Source organism: Rutidosis leptorrhynchoides, chromosome 1 (assembly GCF_046630445.1).
Source record: "Rutidosis leptorrhynchoides isolate AG116_Rl617_1_P2 chromosome 1, CSIRO_AGI_Rlap_v1, whole genome shotgun sequence".
In the NCBI taxonomy this organism is placed as follows: Eukaryota; Viridiplantae; Streptophyta; class Magnoliopsida; order Asterales; family Asteraceae; genus Rutidosis; species Rutidosis leptorrhynchoides.
In genome coordinates, this window is record NC_092333.1 from 580,512,286 (window position 1) to 580,530,503 (window position 18,218).

At 33.5% G+C, this 18,218-nt stretch overlaps 1 protein-coding gene across 1 annotated transcript; it reads left to right on the forward strand.

The window, feature by feature from the left end:
* The first annotated feature begins 16,958 nt into the window (after window positions 1–16,958).
* LOC139845783 (uncharacterized mitochondrial protein AtMg00810-like) lies at window positions 16,959–17,492 on the forward strand. The gene is made up of 2 exons (XM_071835928.1): window positions 16,959–17,094; window positions 17,209–17,492. The coding sequence occupies exons 1-2, from the start codon at window positions 16,959–16,961 to the stop codon at window positions 17,490–17,492; spliced, it is 420 nt and encodes a 139-aa protein (XP_071692029.1).
* Window positions 17,493–18,218: the final 726 nt, after the last annotated feature.

An 18,218-nucleotide genomic window follows, 5' to 3' on the forward strand; every position in this document is an offset into this window, starting at 1 on the left:
AGTTAATAATGAAGTTAATCACAATTTCTATACCACAGCTAACTAAGTGTGGGGAGATTCAAATGTTTTAAAGGATAATATAATGCTGTCTAGGGTTAGATTTTCTGTTTTCGTGTAGTTCTCGAGAATTGAATCCGAATGGTCTTTCCCTAGCAGACCCTAAAGAACTAGTCTTCTCCCTCCATTCTGAATTTTTATTTCTTTTAGGTTTTACGAGATGAAGAATTCATTTGATCTGACCCATGGTCTACTACTACACGCTATGATTACTAAACGTAATAATAACACTTTCCCAAGTGAACTGGTTTCATTCATAAGAGGAAAAATGGACGAAGTGAGGAAAGAACTCAGGAAAGATCATCATAAGACACATTTTGGTAAAGGAAAATCAAAATCCGCAATAAAAAGAAGAGCACGACACCTTGAAAGATGTCATAAATGTGGAAAATGGTCACACGAAGGTAAATGTTTGAACAATCAAACACATTCCAATTCTGAATTTGTTACTCTATGCAGAGAAGAAGCATTCATATGTTTAGAAGAAAAGTTATTGAAAAATCGAGGTTACGCCTATGTAGCTATGGAAAACCAAATCGGACGACTCTTCTATGAGTCGGCTAAAGCAGGTCTCTGAGAATTCTTTCTCACAGGTAGGAATGTACAGTTTTATTTTATTTTATTTTTATTTATTGCCTTTAACCTTTTAATAATAAACGCTGAATCGTTCGCTATAAAGTATTAAATTGATATTCAATAAAATTAGGTATGCGAAACCGAAATTATTGATATCATACAAAAATTTATTACATCACTGCGAAATTTACCATTTATTCATAAGGTATAAATATCTTTAATCAATCAATCCAAAATATTTCAGAAATTCTTCAGGAGTAAAACTAGGTAATATAGCCGAAATTACTTTACCCAAAAGGGGGACGTATATTTTTGTAAATATTTGATTGATTAAAGTGGGATAAAAGACCAAAAAGATTTTTATTTTTATTTTTACCTTGTTTTTAAAATTCATATATAACTACATTATTTAAATGTAAGTTTGAAAAATTAATGTATATAAATATTATTAATATTTATATGAAATTTTATGCATTTTAAATTTAAGTTTGGTGTGAATTTAAAAACAAAAATGTACTTTATTTCATTAAGTTAAAAATATGATTTTTGAAATTCGTCGTGAGTTGAAGACTAGGTCATTGAACCGAAATTGCTTTACTTAAGGGCGGGACGAGAAATTTCATTATCATTATTTTTAATTTTATTGATATAAAGTATGCCAAAAACATTTAAAAAACCCAAAAATCTTTGCTTTTAAAGCAATTGCTTTGAAATGACAAATTTTAAAATTTTGTCGAGGGATGAACTAGGTAAACGTACCGAAACGCCCTCAATCTAAAAAGAAACAAAATTTTAAAAATTAATTAATTAATTGTTTTATGAGTGAAAGATTTAAAAAAAAAAAAAATACACCCCATGCGATCGCATGGTTTTAAGCCTTGTAGACCATGCGATCGCATGGGACCAAAAAGCTGGAAGGGATCAAAAGGCAGTCGACTTCTCTGCCGTCTCACAAAAACACACACAAATACACGAACACTCTCAAAAACACTCTCAAATTTCACCATTTTTTCACTAAAATTCACGAAATTCGTTGCTATAATCCGCTATAAACATGCCTTTCTTCAGATGGGGAAGCAAAAAGGTAGAAATTTCACCCTTAAACTCCTAAATTTCCTAATTTTAGTGATAATTACAACTATTTTACCTAATTTAATTTTGATAATTTCTAGCTTAATTAGAGTTAAATTGTTAGTATATTATGCTTATATAACCTAGATTGATGCTATTTGTCATGATTTGAAGCCTTAAACTTCAAATTTTTTAGAAATCTAGGGTTTGTGTTCTTGAGCAATTTGGGGCTTTTTGATATAAACAGGTTATGGCTGATTTTTGTTATGAATTATTGCTAAATTAAGTAGTGTAACATGTTTAGGTTGCTAAATGATCCAAACTTTGATCCTAAACATGATTTTGAACATCAAAGTGGACTTTTTAAGTCTAAAATTCATGAACTTGATTAAATTGATGTAATTGCCATTTGAAACTTATTTAATTGCTAGTAATGGTTATTTTAACATGTTATTTGAGTTGAATGCTTTTGAACTTTGTATACCTTTTCATATATGCTTATTTGAAAAATTGTAGAATTGATAAAAATATGAAAATGAGTATAAGTTTAATATAGATTAAACATGTTATTGTAATTGTTTTAATTTGTTATTTTGCTAACACTAATGCATATTTGGATGCACAAATTTTTTATTTAATGTGTTTTACAGAGAAATACAGATACGGACGGTGCATCATCGTCCAGACAACATGAACAAGAATCTGAACAAGAACCTGATCAAGAACCACAACCGGAACCACAACAACATTATGATTAACACATGCTATATTATGAGCCTGAACCAATGTTTTACACTCATTATCGTCAATTTCAGCCTCACCCGAGGATTATGCACCCACTTATCGATGACCAACAGTTACATCCCAACCTAAGATTCGATCGTTGTTGGACAGAATACCCAAAATTTCAAAAGAACATGCACATTCTTTATAACAAAAATATTGAAATGCCTCGGGTAATCGATTGGGAGCCTTTGGAAGCGGTTCACCTAGCCGAACCGGTTAGGGATTTACTAGTTCAGAGGTATGGTAGGCTCTACATTTAACGATTGGATCCGCTTATTTACTACGCGTAGAACTGTATATAGAGAATGGTGTGTTGAATTGCTTAGCACTATAGAGTTAAATAATGAAGTTACTATGATAGGAGATAAAAGTTTTATTAGATTTCTTTTAGGAGGCACAATGTACAGAATGTCCATGTTGGACATGGCTAGAGCTTTACTGATACCAACTGAAAGGACCCGTCCAAATCCACCTGGACGAAGTCATCAACATTTGGTCCCATTGCGATGATCGGCTCCAAGTAATGTCCTTATATTGAGCAAATGCACAGCGGAAGACTTAATTCGTACCTGAGAATAAACATGCTTTAAAGTGTCAACCAAAAGGTTGGTGAGTTCATAGGTTTATCATAACAATCATTTCAATATGTTAATAGACCACAAGATTTCATAATCATAAACATAATACACTCGCAAGTGTATGTAAAGCATTCTAAGTGGTTGAGCACTTGGTAACCATACTTAACATTTAATCAATGTCGCATATTCCCTTTATTATGAAATCTCACTACACCGTACCAAGTGTAGTCACCAAAACGAAGTACTGTGCAACCGTTGAATACTGGTCGTCCAGTCCGGTTGGGGTTGTCAGGCCCGATAGATCTATCAACAGGATTCGCGTTTACAATACCGTATGTAAATAGTAGTTACCAAGCTACAGGAAGTATGCCAGGGTGGTACAACTCAACGTAGAATATATTTTAAGTACTTGTGTCTATCTCGTAAACATTTATAAAAGCAGCGCATGTATTCTCAGCTCAAAAATATATATTGCAAAAGCAATAAAAAAGGGAGCAAATGAAACTCACTTTTGCCTTGAAGGTATTTAATTCGACTTGGTCTCCGATAGATATCACGAACCTAACCATATATATAATATATCAACATATTTTCTTTTTAAGTAATCGTTACATATATATATACTTTTAATATTTTCTTAGTCCGTAGTTAGCAGTCCGATGTTAGTGGTCCACAATTAGTTGCTTAAATAAAATAAATAAAGACCCCATCGTATTCGTATTGATCAGAATTAATCTCGACCCATGGTACCATGTTGTCAAATGACGTGTTGCGTACATAAAGTACCGTGTTGTCAAATGACGTGTTGCGTACAATCATGAGGTCTTATGATTAATCTTCTCGTGTTGTTTACGGGTGGTCCTGAAATATATAAAATTAAATCATAAGTAATTATATATAAAATATCATATTAATTAGAAAAGATATGATTAATTTACTTTTTCTCCAAATATTTTCGTAGCTAAACTAGCTTCGGATACCCAATCTTGTTTTAGTCGTAGTTTCTTCATTACAACTCCGTTTTTGTTGGTTCAACTTGCCACTTCCTTGGATCGAGTCAAATTTTAAGAACATGAACTGAAAATACCTTAGTTTGTATTCGAAATCATAGGTTATAGGTCAAACTTTGGTGAAACTTATGAAAGTGATCATTTTCCATCATAAAAACAACATTTAATGATCATTTTTCTAAAAATACTTACACTTTGAGTTAAACCATGAAATTTTTATGTGTTAACATATTCATAAGAAATATCATTTTTCCAGAACATGAACTTCCAATTCAAAGTTCAAGATAGTTTTTAATTATCCAACCCAAAATAGCCCCCGGTTGCACTCCGACGACGTAGATTCAGTTTTTAAGATGTTCTTTGTAAAACCAAGTTATATCTGGTTAGGTTAGTATATCATTATGATATATTACAGGTCTTGAAGTGTTTTAAAAGTCAAGTTAGAAGGATCTATTTAGTTTGCAAACAAGTTTGAAATCATTCAAACTATGTTCTTGTTGTTAAAATTTTATACCACAAAATAAGATAGCTATATGAATATGAATTGAATAAGATTATGAACAAGGTTACTACCTCAAGTTACTTGGACAAAGTTACTGCAAAATATAAGAAATAATCTTGGAATCAAAGAGTGGTGGAGTTAGATCAAAAGGTTGGAAGTAAACTTCTTCAAATGGGTGGTTATTTTGATATGTTCTTGAAAGAGTTTTCTTATGGTGTTTAAGGCTTGTAATTGAAGCTAAATGATGGGGAAAATGCTTGGAGATGATCAAGTATGAAGTTAGGAGTATTTTGAGAGAGAAATGAGGGTGTAGGTATGAGAAAATGGAGTGAAGAAATGGTGTTCATTTATAAAAACGTTTTTAGTTTATAAAGAAAGAAAAGGATTCCTAATTTTGTTTTCTTACTAATAATTCATACTACTTGACAAATCCTAGTTACCTCATATCTAGGGCAGTAATAATGTTGATTAGGATGTTGATTTAATGTGAATATACCAATAGTAAATACGTATAGAAGCTGGGTATGATACAGGTACGTATACCCTAGATATACGTATAGAAATCTTGAGAAAACGGAACGAGAATTCAAATATAGCTATCTTTTGTGAATATACTTATATTGTTTTATGTATTTAAGTCCTTAAAAAGTGATTAAATACATTATATATACGATACATGTATAAGCATTATAGATTATAAGTATATATATCAAAGGATGTTACGTATAGTTATCGTTTTGAAAACTTAAGTTAGTAGTTTCAAAATATACCTATAACTCATTGTCATTAGTACACAATGAGATGTTAAACCATCCTTAGATCATGTTAAATATATATATATATATATATATATATATATATATATACACACAAACGTATAATTATCGTATGTTATATAGTTCGTGATATCATCGGTCATATTGGACGGTCAAACGTTGTGTAAAACTCTTTTCAAAAACACAAGTCTCAACAATTTGGATTGCTTATCATGTTGGTATGGTTTAATTTATGTAAATATTAATCTCATAAGTATAATTTGTCGGAAAATTCCGGGTCATTACAGTACCTACCCGTTAAAGAAATTTCGTCCCCGAAATTTGATAGAGGTTGTTATAGATAACAATAAGAAGGATTTCATGACAAATATAAGGTGATAATGGAGTTTTATCATCATTGAGTAATGTAGATTAAACGATTCGATTATGCGAAGAATATAAATGAGACTATCGTAAAAGAGTGAGATGAGTAAAACATATTCGTCTTAACCGATGACGTAGTTATGATTGATTTCCGGGATTTAAGGGATTTAAAGAGAATCTTACGTAATAAGATTTGGTTCTTTGGTGATTAAGGAAATCAGAATCTTCTTTGATTATATGCAATAATCTGTTTCGATTGCTCTGTCGGATATTTCACTATAAATTCACCCCTTCGTTTCCTTATTTTCCACGACTCACACCTTCTATTCTTTATCCCTTGATTCTTACTTTAAAGCATTCATTAATATGCTCCATCCAGTCCTGATTCTTGATATACTCCTAACTTTTATATCTGTCATTCTTCTTTTTCATCTATCACCAGAAGAATCTATTTACTTCTACTATACTCTTGTGTTTATAGTGTTTCTAATTCTCCCGTGTCTCTATATTGCTATCTGCATCGATATACACGGTTTGTAATTTCGGGGTTATTATCGGAGTTTATATTCTTCATTATTTTTCGGAGCTTCATGCTTTCGTTTTCTCTTCCCGACTTCGAGTAAGCGAGTAATGGTCCGGAATTCGTAGATATGAAATTCAGAATGAACATAGCTAATGCTCTAAGAAGAAAATGGTAATAGAACGATTTTGATTTGTTAAATTACCAGAATACCCTGGAGAAGACCGAGTCATCCAGAAAAATATTCTCTTGATATGTTTAGAGATTAGATAGAATGTAAGAGTTGTGTAAGTGGCAATCTTGAAGAAATGTTTAGTTTCATATGTTATAATCAATATTTTAATTCATTTTAATTGTCCAATGTCATTAGTCCACAGTCGATAGTCCACAGTAACAGTTCAATAATTCATATATAGTTTAATATATAATATACGAATTAATTAATACGTGTCGTGACCTGTATACGTCTCAGACTCGATCACAACTCAAACTATATATATTATTGCAGAATCAACCTCAACCCTGTATAGAGAACTCGATCATTACTGCATATAGAGTGTCTATGGTGATTCCAAATAATATATATAGATACGTCGATATGATATGTCAAAACATTGTATACGTGTCCCGATATTTAAAGTGCGTAAAATAATTACAGAAATTAAATGACGATAAATAAAAGTGCGATAATTAAATTGCGATAAATAAAATGCGATAAATAAAATGTAATCAGTTAGCTAGGAACAGTTAGCTGGAACAGTTAGCGTGGATTCTTAACAAAATTTTTCATAGTTAATTTGTTTGTTTCTAACAGATTTTATTTTGTCATATGTTTTCTTCATATGCCACTTGTTGGATTCTGGGAAGTCAAAATCCAAATATGAAATTGAATGAAAATGGTTATTCTACGGTGAACGGATACGTATATCGGTGATTGTAAGTAGGATAGTAAATGACTGTTGAATCAGCTTCGACGAATGTACAATGTAACTTATTAAGATGAAATCTAATTATTCCTCGGGTATTACCTACCCGTGAAAAAAAAAATTTCACCATTAATATTTTGTGCAAAAGTACTTTTAATTACAATCTTTATGAAAACATATATACATATATATTTTCTTCAGATGAAATCATGAATTTAATGAGTTAATATGATATTAATCTCATTTGCTTTTCGGTTTGAGCTAGAATAAGAAATCTCTAAAACTTTTTGAAACCACATATTCTTCGCAGAATATCAATGAAGTTATGGATCAATACTTCATCGTTCATTATTGTTGGTACTCCTTGGTATCTATGGTGCGTATGATGTTGATGTTGATGTTTGTGGGACAGATTATGATGTCGAGACGTGTGATGCGGATGTTGTTTGTTAGTGGTGATGATGGTATTGTTGATGTTATTGATGGTGGTGCTGATTATGCTGCTGGTGCTGCTGCTGGTGTTTGCAACCTTCGCACCATGTTCTCCAAAGCCGTCACGCGAGCGCGAAGTTCGTTAACTTCTGCTAGTACACCGGGATGATTGGCGGTTGGAGCGAGCGAATGAACAAGATTTGTAATATGGGATAGTATATAATCGTGACGAGATACTCTAGAAATGAGAGAGAAAATGGTGTTTCGAATAGGTTCGCCGGTAAGTGCTTCAGGTTCACCGCCAAGAGGGCAATTTGGTGGATGGAATGGATCACCTTCTTCTTGTCTCCAGTGATTTAGTATATTAAGAACCCATCCCCAATTCATCCAGAATAGATGATGGAAAATTGGTTGATCCATTCCGGTGACGCTGCTTTCGGAGCCCGAATGGAAATCCATATCGGCATAACTGTCGGAATCTGAAGAATTCAAACTAGATGCGGAATCCATCTTGTATAATGAGGAAAATGAATTTTTGGTATGTAATAGATTATAGGAGTTAGATTTGGTACTCTTCAATACATAATTTACATATGTATATATAATACCAAAATCCCGTAAATTACGGAGAATCTTTGAAAAGATATCAGTCAAAGTTCGCAATAACAGATATGCTAAGATAAGAATTCGTCTATACACCATCAATGCAGTAAATGCAGTAAAACGTGTCTAGACTTATGAATGATAAGCAGGTAATTTCCTAAGGATGATAAGCAGGTGATTTACGACTAGAAATGATAAGCAAAACTTTTGACATGTAGACACGGTCGAAGTCCAGACTCATTAATGCATCCTAACAACTACTAGTTAGACACACTAATGCAAGACCTGGTTCGCTACGACCATCGCTCTGATACCAACTGAAAGTTGGGGACGCATCCCACTCAGTGCCTTCCCAGCTAACCGCCTGGTGACCACTGAGCGTACCTCAGACACTGATTTTACGGCCCGCCTCTCGGCAACGTACAGCCAACCCTAATAGGGACCGTGAGGAGTAAGAGCCAATGCTTCGTCACAGGTAACACTGTGAGAACCCCCTCTACGATTAACCCGCTAATAAACGGCATTAAACCAGCTCTGATACCAACTGAAAGGACCCGTCCTAATCCACCTGGACGAAGTCATCAACATTTGGTCCCATTGCGATGATCGGCTCCAAGTAATGTCCTTATATTGAGCAAATGCACAGCGGAAGACTTAATTCGTACCTGAGAATAAACATGCTTTAAAGTGTCAACCAAAAGGTTGGTGAGTTCATAGGTTTATCATAACAATCATTTCAATATGTTAATAGACCACAAGATTTCATAATCATAAACATAATACACTCGCAAGTGTATGTAAAGCATTCTAAGTGGTTGAGCACTTGGTAACCATACTTAACATTTAATCAATGTCGCATATTCCCTTTATTATGAAATCTCACTACACCGTACCAAGTGTAGTCACCAAAACGAAGTACTGTGCAACCGTTGAATACTGGTCGTCCAGTCCGGTTGGGGTTGTCAGGCCCGATAGATCTATCAACAGGATTCGCGTTTACAATACCGTATGTAAATAGTAGTTACCAAGCTATAGGAAGTATGCCAGGGTGGTACAACTCAACGTAGAATATATTTTAAGTACTTGTGTCTATCTCGTAAACATTTATAAAAGCAGCGCATGTATTCTCAGCCCAAAAATATATATTGCAAAAGCAATTAAAAAGGGAGCAAATGAAACTCACTTTTGCCTTGAAGGTATTTAATTCGACTTGGTCTCCGATAGATATCACGAACCTAACCATATATATAATATATCAACATATTTTCTTTTTAAGTAATCGTTACATATATATATACTTTTAATATTTTCTTAGTCCGTAGTTAGCAGTCCGATGTTAGTGGTCCACAATTAGTTGCTTAAATAAAATAAATAAAGACCCCATCGTATTCGTATTGATCAGAATTAATCTCGACCCATGGTACCATGTTGTCAAATGACGTGTTGCGTACATAAAGTACCGTGTTGTCAAATGACGTGTTGCGTACAATCATGAGGTCTTATGATTAATCTTCTCGTGTTGTTTACGGGTGGTCCTGAAATATATAAAATCAAATCATAAGTAATTATATATAAAATATCATATTAATTAGAAAAGATATGATTAATTTACTTTTTCTCCAAATATTTTCGTAGCTAAACTAGCTTCGGATACCCAATCTTGTTTTAGTCGTAGTTTCTTCATTACAACTCCGTTTTTGTTGGTTCAACTTGCCACTTCCTTGGATCGAGTCAAATTTTAAGAACATGAACTGAAAATACCTTAGTTTGTATTCGAAATCATAGGTTATAGGTCAAACTTTGGTGAAACTTATGAAAGTGATCATTTTCCATCATAAAAACAACATTTAATGATCATTTTTCTAAAAATACTTACACTTTGAGTTAAACCATGAAATTTTTATGTGTTAACATATTCATAAGAAATATCATTTTTCCAGAACATGAACTTCCAATTCAAAGTTCAAGATAGTTTTTAATTATCCAACCCAAAACAGCCCCCGGTTGCACTCCGACGACGTAGATTCAGTTTTTAAGATGTTCTTTGTAAAACCAAGTTATATCTGGTTAGGTTAGTATATCATTATGATATATTACAGGTCTTGAAGTGTTTTAAAAGTCAAGTTAGAAGGATCTATTTAGTTTGCAAACAAGTTTGAAATCATTCAAACTATGTTCTTGTTGTTAAAATTTTATACCACAAAATAAGATAGCTATATGAATATGAATTGAATAAGATTATGAACAAGGTTACTACCTCAAGTTACTTGGACAAAGTTACTGCAAAATATAAGAAATAATCTTGGAATCAAAGAGTGGTGGAGTTAGATCAAAAGGTTGGAAGTAAACTTCTTCAAATGGGTGGTTATTTTGATATGTTCTTGAAAGAGTTTTCTTATGGTGTTTAAGGCTTGTAATTGAAGCTAAATGATGGGGAAAATGCTTGGAGATGATCAAGTATGAAGTTAGGAGTATTTTGAGAGAGAAATGAGGGTGTAGGTATGAGAAAATGGAGTGAAGAAATGGTGTTCATTTATAAAAACGTTTTTAGTTTATAAAGAAAGAAAAGGATTCCTAATTTTGTTTTCTTACTAATAATTCATACTACTTGATAAATCCTAGTTACCTCATATCTAGGGCAGTAATAATGTTGATTAGGATGTTGATTTAATGTGTATATACCAATAGTAAATACGTATAGAAGCTGGGTATGATACAGGTACGTATACCCTAGATATACGTATAGAAATCTTGAGAAAACGGAACGAGAATTCAAATATAGCTATCTTTTGTGAATATACTTATATTGTTTTATGTATTTAAGTCCTTAAAAAGTGATTAAATACATTATATATACGATACATGTATAAGCATTATAGATTATAAGTATATATATCAAAGGATGTTACGTATAGTTATCGTTTTGAAAACTTAAGTTAGTAGTTTCAAAATATACCTATAACTCATTGTCATTAGTACACAATGAGATGTTAAACCATCCTTAGATCATGTTAAATATATATAAATATATATATATACACAAACGTATAATTATCGTATGTTATATAGTTCGTGATATCATCGGTCATATTGGACGGTCAAACGTTGTGTAAAACTCTTTTCAAAAACACAAGTCTCAACAATTTGGATTGCTTATCATGTTGGTATGGTTTAATTTATGTAAATATTAATCTCATAAGTATAATTTGTCGGAAAATTTCGGGTCATTACATACACCCCCGCTGAGATTATTACACCTGATTGTAATAGTTTAATTACTGAAGGTGAAAGAGTAGATAGGAATTTTGACGCTAACGCCATACGGAGGCGTATGTCACAATTTAGGGAATTTACCGGGGTGAAAGATACTCCTACTTAGATATTGATAGAGCAGAGCTTCGGATAATACATAGATTCTTAGCGAACTCGATTACACAACGGGGTAGAAACAAAGAAAAAATGACCCTAAATGATTTATTCTATCTTAAGTGTATTCGAGACTCGAGGGGCTTTGTTAACATTCCTTATTGCGTAGGCCACTATTTGTCTAAAGTTGTTCAGGGTATGCAAGCAGGAAGTATTATAGGGGGAGATATTTTTGTTACTCTCATTGGAGAGTACTTAGGTGTAGATAAAGAGCATGGGGGTCCGATGGTAGAGATTGACGAACAAGCCGATAGCATAGGCTTGCAGGTTTATCAAGGTGCAAAGGTACTAAAACGGAGGCATATACGGAGGCATAATATGCCAATACCATATCAGGGTACCCATCCACAGGTAGAGAGGGGTTCGGATGAGGAGATGGAGGAAGCATATGACATTAGGGATGTCATTAGGGATAGTTATACTGATGTCTTCCAGCATGTAGATGAGGTAAAAATGAATAATCAGGCTTGGCATCATCAGTATGAGCAGTGGAGAGCCGCGAATGAGTATGAGCAATCCAGGCAACGCCAACACGATAGCTGGCAAGTTCATCAGCACCAAATCATGAGCCAGCTATCATATCAGGTACCAAATAACTACATCCCGACTCGGCCTGCTTTTTATCCACCACATCAGCCTGACATGCGACCACCCTTTGACCTGTACGACCCCAATCAAGCCTACCAGGACACCTATCACCAACCATGGAACCCGAGTGATGATATGAACTGGAATCCCTATCCAAATCAATAGTGTTCCATTGGTGATTTCTTATCTTTTATTATTTTTATCTATTTATGTTAAACATTTAATATTTTGATACTTTTATATAATATTTAACATTTTTATTATTTTGTACTAATATTTCATTTTTTTAATTTGAAAGTGGGATAATAAGTCCAATTTCAAAATACCATGCATGTTTATATTTGTATTGTATGTATTTTATCTCATGTACACAACAGGGTAAAACAACGCATTTTCAAAGACTGTCATTAAGTTCAGAAAAAGCAACTAATTTTGACGACAAGATGCAAAATAAATGTGATATAACAACTGCAGGAATGAACAAATGATGTGCACCATTTATCATTCAAACAAACAACAATATGTTTGGAAACTTTGGTAAAATTTAATCATTTTTCTACGCTAATCACCCTCAATAATTTAAATTGTTACTGATTTCTTGCAAATGAGGGCATTGCAAGATCTTAAGTGTGGGAAGGGATTAAATTCTTTCGGTTTTAAAAATTTAACTTATACACTTGATTTAATAGCCACCGTTAAACTTTAATAGTAACGCAGTAATTGTATTAGAATCTTGTGCTCTCTGATAATAAAGAACAGCTCTAGTCTTATATACTGACTACCCACTTCTAGTAAAAATTTTAATTTTTAAATGAACTCAAAATCATGTTTATACATATTTATGAACGATAAAACTAGGTGTTAACACCGAAATTATTGTTACCTCGGAAAGGACATAAATTGAGAAACAACCCAAAATGCTTGAATTCATTTAAAATGGAATAGAAGAGAATAAAAAGGCAAAGAAAGAAAAATAAAAGCCAAGTGTGGGAAAAATATACCAAGTTATTTAGAACATATATCACATATTTTTGTGCAAATAATTGAAGATACTTTTGTTTTGGATGATATTAATCAGTTTTACCCAGTTTATTGTAATATAAATGGAATTTAAAAGGAAGTAAAGTCTTCCGAGAAAAAGACACACGCTTCTTGATTTAGGTCAGGAAGTTGTCATCCAGACCAGTTGTAGAGTCTACGAAAAACCTTGAAAAGTTTTCTCGAAAATCAGCTGGAAATCCACGGACCTCAGCATCAAACAGGGTCACCAAGTGGTCAGACTTATCCTAACCATGAAAGGGTCTGTCTCGTACAATGGGGGGGCACCGTGCAAATTAGCTTATAAGACTAATGAATCAGATCCCCAGAAAGGATAATCTCCTTAAAAGATCAAAAATCAGCTTTTAAGACTGATATTACTCAATCCTTGAGATTGACCTTAAAGATTGAGAATTCAAACTCATGGAATTCGATGATATCTAAACTCGAGCTTGAACGAGAAAATATTTTGATCAAATTACAAACCGATTTGTTTTCTGAAAACCTATTTTCAATGCGTTCATTACCATTGAACGTAAAATCCTAGGAATTCACCTGGAATTCATTAGGTCACCTGAACCAAATCGGGTGTCAACCGTAAGAACGGTGGTTGCATAGCATGGTCGAAGACAGGACTTTGTGCCAGACCGAAAAACTATAGGGTGATCTTTACTATTGCTCCTACAAAGAATAGTAATTGCATCCGACACGATATAGGCCATAATCAAAAGCATGTCATTATACATTGCCTTAACAGTTACTTGATCAACGCTTTCCTTTACAACCGGACGGTAGTTTACCGAAAGGTAATATACGGAACAAGTAAACTGGACGTGTTGCTTTCCCAATACAAGGATAGCAAGTGGGTGACACAAAATCATAAGTTTTGAGCTAAAATTTTCAAATCTGAAACCCACAAAAACATTTTGCAAACACCGGTGAAGGGTTATTCCGGAAAACTTATCTAGGGTAAAAGCCAGATTGAAATTTCAAAAGATCAAATGTTTTCATAAAGATCCAATTTCCTAAAGGATCTAAATTTTTATAGTCATGTGGGACTGTAAACCACAATGCTACTATCATTGTTCATATCGCCATATTAAAATCACTGATGTACATAGTGTGAAGAATAAAGAAGTGATTCTAATAAAGTTATATTCAAGTTCTATATTGCTTGAGGACAAGCAACGCTCAAGTGTGGGAATATTTGATAATACTAAAAACGAACATATATTTCATAGCATTATCCTTCAAGAAAGACAAGCTTTTAGTTGCAATTGTTCTATTTACAAGTGATATTCGTTTAAATAATAAAAGGTGAAAACAAATGACAGATTCGAAGATTTGAAGACGCAAACGACCAAAAAGCTAAAAAGTACAAAGTACAATCCAAGTGGTTCAAATTATTGCTGAGAAACGTCTAAAAGTTACAAGAGTACAAGCCGCAAAACGCAAAGTACAAGATATTAAATCGTACGAAAGGACGTTCAAAAATCCGGAACCGGGACATGAACCAACTATCAACACGCGAGACAACGAACCTAAAATTATGAGTCAACTAGGCACAAGAATATAATATAATATATATAATTATATATAATTATATATATTATATTATATATTAAATAAACTCAGCAGCCCACGTTTTGATTGCAAAATATCTTAGTACAACTGGAAGAACAAAAACCATGCGATCGCATGACACCCAGGAGATGGCCAAGTGCTATAATAATAATAAGGTTATAGTGGCGAATGTTTTAAGTTTGTAAGTCGAAATTCTGTCCGTGTAACACTACGCGATTAATACTCATTGTAAGTTATGTTCAACCTTTTTAAATTAATGTCTCGTAGCTAAGTTATTATTATGTTTATTTAAGCCGAAGTAATCGTGATGTTAGACTAAATATTAAGACTGGGTTATTGGGCTTTGGACCATAATTGGGGTTTGGACAAAAGATCGACCCTTGTGGAAATTGGACTATGGGCTATTAATGGACTTTATATTAATTAAATGATATCTCGTTGATTGAATATAGAGATTTATAAATTGATGTGTTTATATATAACCACATACGCTTGACTGGGTACGGTGGGTGGGATATCTATAAATACTAATTATTATTCATTTGACCGGACACGAGGATGGATTAATAGTCACTGGACTCATTAAAATAGGGGTAGATTACATTCAAGGGTAATTGGTGTAATTGTTAACAAAGTATTAAAACCTTGGATTACACTCAGTCGATAACCTGGTGTACTCATTAAACAAAGTATTAAGACTTTGTTACAGTTTAAATCCCCAATTAGTTGGAATATTTGACTTCGGGTATAAGGTTAATTTGGGGAAGACTCTCGCATTTTATACTTATAACCGATGGACTATTATGGACAAAACCAGATGGTCATATCGAATAATCCAGGACAAAGGACAATTAACCCAAGGTAATAAATTAAAATCAACATGTCAAACATCATGATTACGGAAGTTTAAATAAGCATAATTCCTTTAATTTATATCTCTTCGTACTTTTATTTACCGTCATTTTATTTATCGTACTTTAAATTACTGCACTTTTATTTATCGCATTTTTATTTATCATCATTTACTTTACGCATTAAATTAAGTTATATTTATATTTAATTTTTTACATTAGGTTTTAATTGTGATTTAAGATGTAAAATCGACAAACCGGTAACTAAACGGTAAAAACCCCCCTTTATTATAATAATAATATTACTTATATATATATATATATTGATACAAATATAGTTTAAAACATATATAGTATTAAACTCAGCTAGCTCCCTATGGAACGAACCGGACTTACTAAAAACTACACTACTCTACGATTAGGTACACTGCCTATAAGTGTTGTAGCAAGGTTTAGGTATATCCAATTCTATAAATAAATAAATATCTTGTGTAAATTGAATCGTATTTAATAGTATTTCGTCGTAAAAATAATAATATTTCGTACTACACCTCGCACACATCAGTCACTAGTACCTCGTGTTCCAAATTCTAATGTGGTTGATTGCAAGTGGGTATACAAATTAAAACGGGGTCAAACATGGGAAGTACAACGCTACAAAGCACGGTTAGTTGCAAAAGGGTTTCGACAACAACCAGGTATACTATCAGCCCCGTTGTAAAATCAATAACCATTTGTGTTGTTCTCTCCTTGGCTGTGTCTCAGAAATGGTCTCTCAGGTAACTTGATGTACAAAATGCCTTTTTACATGGTGATCTTCATGAAATAGTTTATCTACAACCACCACCGGGATTCGTCAATTCAGTTACACCAAATCATGTGTGCCTCCTTCACAAAGCCTTATATGGATTAAAGCAAGCACCTAGAGCATGGTTTCATCGACTCTCTACAGCACTTCATTCTCTTGGATTTCATGGGTCGAAAACGGATACTTCCTTATTCATCTACTCTAATGGGAACACTCTTCTATATATGCTTGTGTATGTTGATGACATTATTTTAACAGGGAACGATACAAAGGAAATAGATAGGGTGGTGCAAAGTCTCAGCCGCTCCTATCATTTGCTGTTAAAGACATGGGTAACTTATCTTATTTTTTAGGGATTGAAGTCACAAGGAATGGTAATGACATGATTCTATCATAACGCAAATACATCCGTGAACTTTTGGAACGCGCCGACTTGTCTAATGCTAAACCAGTTTCATCTCCAATGACAACCAACACCAAACTTGCTCTTAGTGATAGTGCAACAATTGACAACCCTGTTCAATACCGTCAAATTGTGGGTGCCCTTCAATACGTTACATTGTCTCGACCGGACATCACTTTCGCAGTCAACAAAGTCTGTCAGTACATGCATTGTTCCACGATAAATCATTAGTCAGCAGTCAAACGAATTCTCCATTACTTACAAGGCACTGCCAATTATGGTTTATGATTTATGCACAACTCCGGAACAGTGCTTCATGCCTATACTGATTCAGCATACAACTTGCTGACTAGCTTCTCTGATGCTGACACTGACTGGGCAGGTTGTCCAGATGACCGTCGATCCACGAGAGGATATGCTATATATCTTGGTTCAAACCTAGTATCATGGTCTGCCCAAAAACAAAAGACTATCTCTCGATCCTTAACAGAATCTGAATACAAGGCCCTAGCTGACACGGTTGCAGAACAAACATGGCTTCAAGATCTATTACGTGAACTTCGTGTTCCTGTTAAATCGGTTCCTACCTTATGATGTGATAACCTTGGCGCTACGTATCTCTCAGCTAACCCAGTCTTTTATGCACGTACAAAACATGTTGAAGTTGATTTTCACTTTGTTCGAGAAAGAGTTGCTCAACAAAAACTTTCAGTTTATAACTACTGATGATCAGATTGCTAGATTGCTGATATCTTCACCAAACCATTGTCCTCACCAAGATTTCTCCAGTTACGATCCAAGCTACAGGTTGTTACCCGTCCTTAGCTTGTGGGGAAATATTAGACAACTATAATTGTATAAGGTTATACTCTAGTTATAGTATAGGGATATATTATGTAATTGTTCTTCCTATATAATGGAAGCTTATGTAGTGATATCAAATGCACAGAACTTACAAGTTCAATATCTCTCTTCCTCTTTTATATTTTCTACTACGTATTAAACAATTACCCTACATACCATTAAGTGACCTTTTTGTGTTGTTTGGAGTTTGTTTGTGATGGTGTTTCGTTACCGAAGACTCAAGTGTTTTTTTTTTTTTTTTAATGTTTGGTTTCCTGATTATTTCTGTAGACCTGAGTGTGTTACTATTATAATTGTTATTAATGTTTGGTTTCTTGATCTAATTTAAACTCTTTTAGATGCGTCTCGTTACCTGCTCCAGCGGTCATTTACAGCTGTTTCCTTCTTGCATATACGGTGGTCCCAGAATTTTAAAAAAAGAATTCTTTTCGCTCTCATCGTTTTGGCATCTCAGTT